Source organism: Lathyrus oleraceus, chromosome 3, assembly GCF_024323335.1.
Source record: "Lathyrus oleraceus cultivar Zhongwan6 chromosome 3, CAAS_Psat_ZW6_1.0, whole genome shotgun sequence".
Lineage (NCBI taxonomy): Eukaryota > Viridiplantae > Streptophyta > Magnoliopsida > Fabales > Fabaceae > Lathyrus > Lathyrus oleraceus.
The window spans coordinates 382005897-382007814 of NC_066581.1; the positions used below are offsets into that span (position 1 = coordinate 382005897).

The 1918-nt window shown below is 30.6% G+C and overlaps 1 protein-coding gene across 1 annotated transcript; it reads right to left on the minus strand.

Annotated features, from left to right (window-relative positions):
- Positions 1–636: 636 nt before the first annotated feature.
- Positions 637–1558, minus strand: LOC127129293 (SPX domain-containing membrane protein At4g22990). Its single transcript, XM_051058522.1, has 2 exons — positions 1370–1558; positions 637–1121 (listed from the first exon to the last, which is right to left on the minus strand). Exons 1-2 carry the CDS (start codon positions 1537–1539, stop codon positions 935–937), a joined length of 357 nt encoding a protein of 118 aa, XP_050914479.1. The 5' UTR covers positions 1540–1558; the 3' UTR covers positions 637–934.
- Positions 1559–1918: the final 360 nt, after the last annotated feature.

Genomic DNA, 1918 nt, shown 5'->3' on the forward strand with positions numbered 1-1918 from the left:
ACAAATATTTACACCCTATTTTTGATATATCAAATGTAAAATATCTTATAATTACATTTAATTTTAACACATTTACACCCTATTTTGTGTATGAAGGGTGTAAAATATCTCAATTTTTTTAAAAATATTTTATTTGAAATTTCATTAAACCAAATATTTTTATATATTCCTGGATATTCAATAAAAAACAAAAATAACCAAAACAAACATTTCTCTAATCTTTAGAATCTTGCACCAAGTCATACATCAACAAAAATTGTATTCATGTAAGAAAAAAATTCAACCACTTTGTTCATGTAACTTGTACCAATAAATCATTCATGGAACAAAAATATATCTATATATAAGTTTTTTTTAATCGCTTCTGTTTTGTCATTAAATCTTTCTTTTCCTGGTTCTCTTGCTCTTCAACCTTTTGCAAAAAGAATTGAGCCCAAAGTTGTCGGATGTGATCAATTGACTCTTTTTCATATGATGAGGTGTCTGTGAATATCTGCAAGTTCAAACATATAATAAATTAAACAACTACATGTTAAAACAATAATTTACATGTTTTTCATTAAATATATGTAATATAAAATACCTCATTGAATCTTTCAACAATACAAGCATCAATAATGTCAAACATATTTTTCATGACATAATATCCACATGCCCATCCGTTATCTTGTTGATGCCCCTGCATATAAACTCCTAGTTACATTAAAGCCACCAAAAACAACAACATCACAAACTTTTTTCCTTTTTCACAAAATTTGTACCAACACTAACTTTCTTCACTCGACATAGAAACACATACAATTTTAGTTGGTTCAGAGCATGTACAACTATAATTTTATCACCATAAGTGCAATTCAGTAATAAATATACTACATGTTTATAATGATAACTTACAAATATATCACTTGCAATTATAAAATCGGAATTTTCTTTTTCAATTTCGGCAGTTACCAAAAATAGAAAAGAAAATTACTAGTAAAATGTTACCTTCAAGTACTTCAGCAGAAACAAACATGAGAAGACCTGAACAGATGTACTGCAGCTCAGAGTATGGAATGATTACATGAAAGGCCGAGACTATGCCAATTAAAACCATGATTTCTGATGCCAACAGAATTTGCCTACAAATAGATCAATAGAAAGCTGTTATATCTTTAGCTTCTTAAGGATAATATTTCAATTTTCAACAAATTTAAGGTTCTAAATTGATCTTGCAAAAGAAATCTATATTGAAAATCATAATCACTTGGATCTTTATATTGCTTTGTCTATTGAAGTTCAAAATTTACTATCATGCATCTTACTACAAAATCTAGATAAGCTTCTAAGGGTGCAATCAAATGAGACATGAGTTTTTCTTATATGTTACCTGTCGTCAAACCAGTTGCTTACATAGCTTCCAACAATAATGTTTATAGGAAGAACTGTCAAACCAAGGCCAGCAAGAAAAATGGCAACTGTGCCAGTTGACCACTTAAAGTAGTATGTTGTGATGACACTAGATTCTGCTAGTAAAATCTCCATCACATATTTGAGCATGAAATATATCAATAATTGAACCTGAAGATGTTAAGTAAACTTGGTCAGGACCGTTTATCTTGAATTCAATTGGAACTTTGTGAATTGCAAGATCAAACAATTAGAACATAAATAACTTGCAAAACATCTAGTGGATTGATAGTATGACATTTAGAGTTGCTCACAAACCTTTACAGAAGGTGTAAGGAGTCTATATGCCGATCCAATTGAAGTGGCTGGCTGACGAGATTCCTCTGGAGCTTCCTCGCTATCATCATTATCCTGATCAGCATCTTCATCTACCTTATCTTCCGAAGTAATCAGCAATGGTTGCTGTAGCCCCTTTTCAAGTGCATCACTGTCTTCTACTAGTAAGGGAAAAAGTGTCATTTTCTATTAC

Coding starts and splice junctions, on each gene's coding strand:
- LOC127129293 (XM_051058522.1), bottom strand. CDS start 1,539: ATGCTCAAATATGTGATGGAGATTTTACTAGCAGAATCTAGTGTCATC. Junction 1,122..1,369: donor AGCAACTGGTTTGACGACAG/GTAACATATAAG, acceptor ATCTATTTGTAG/GCAAATTCTGTTGGCATCAG.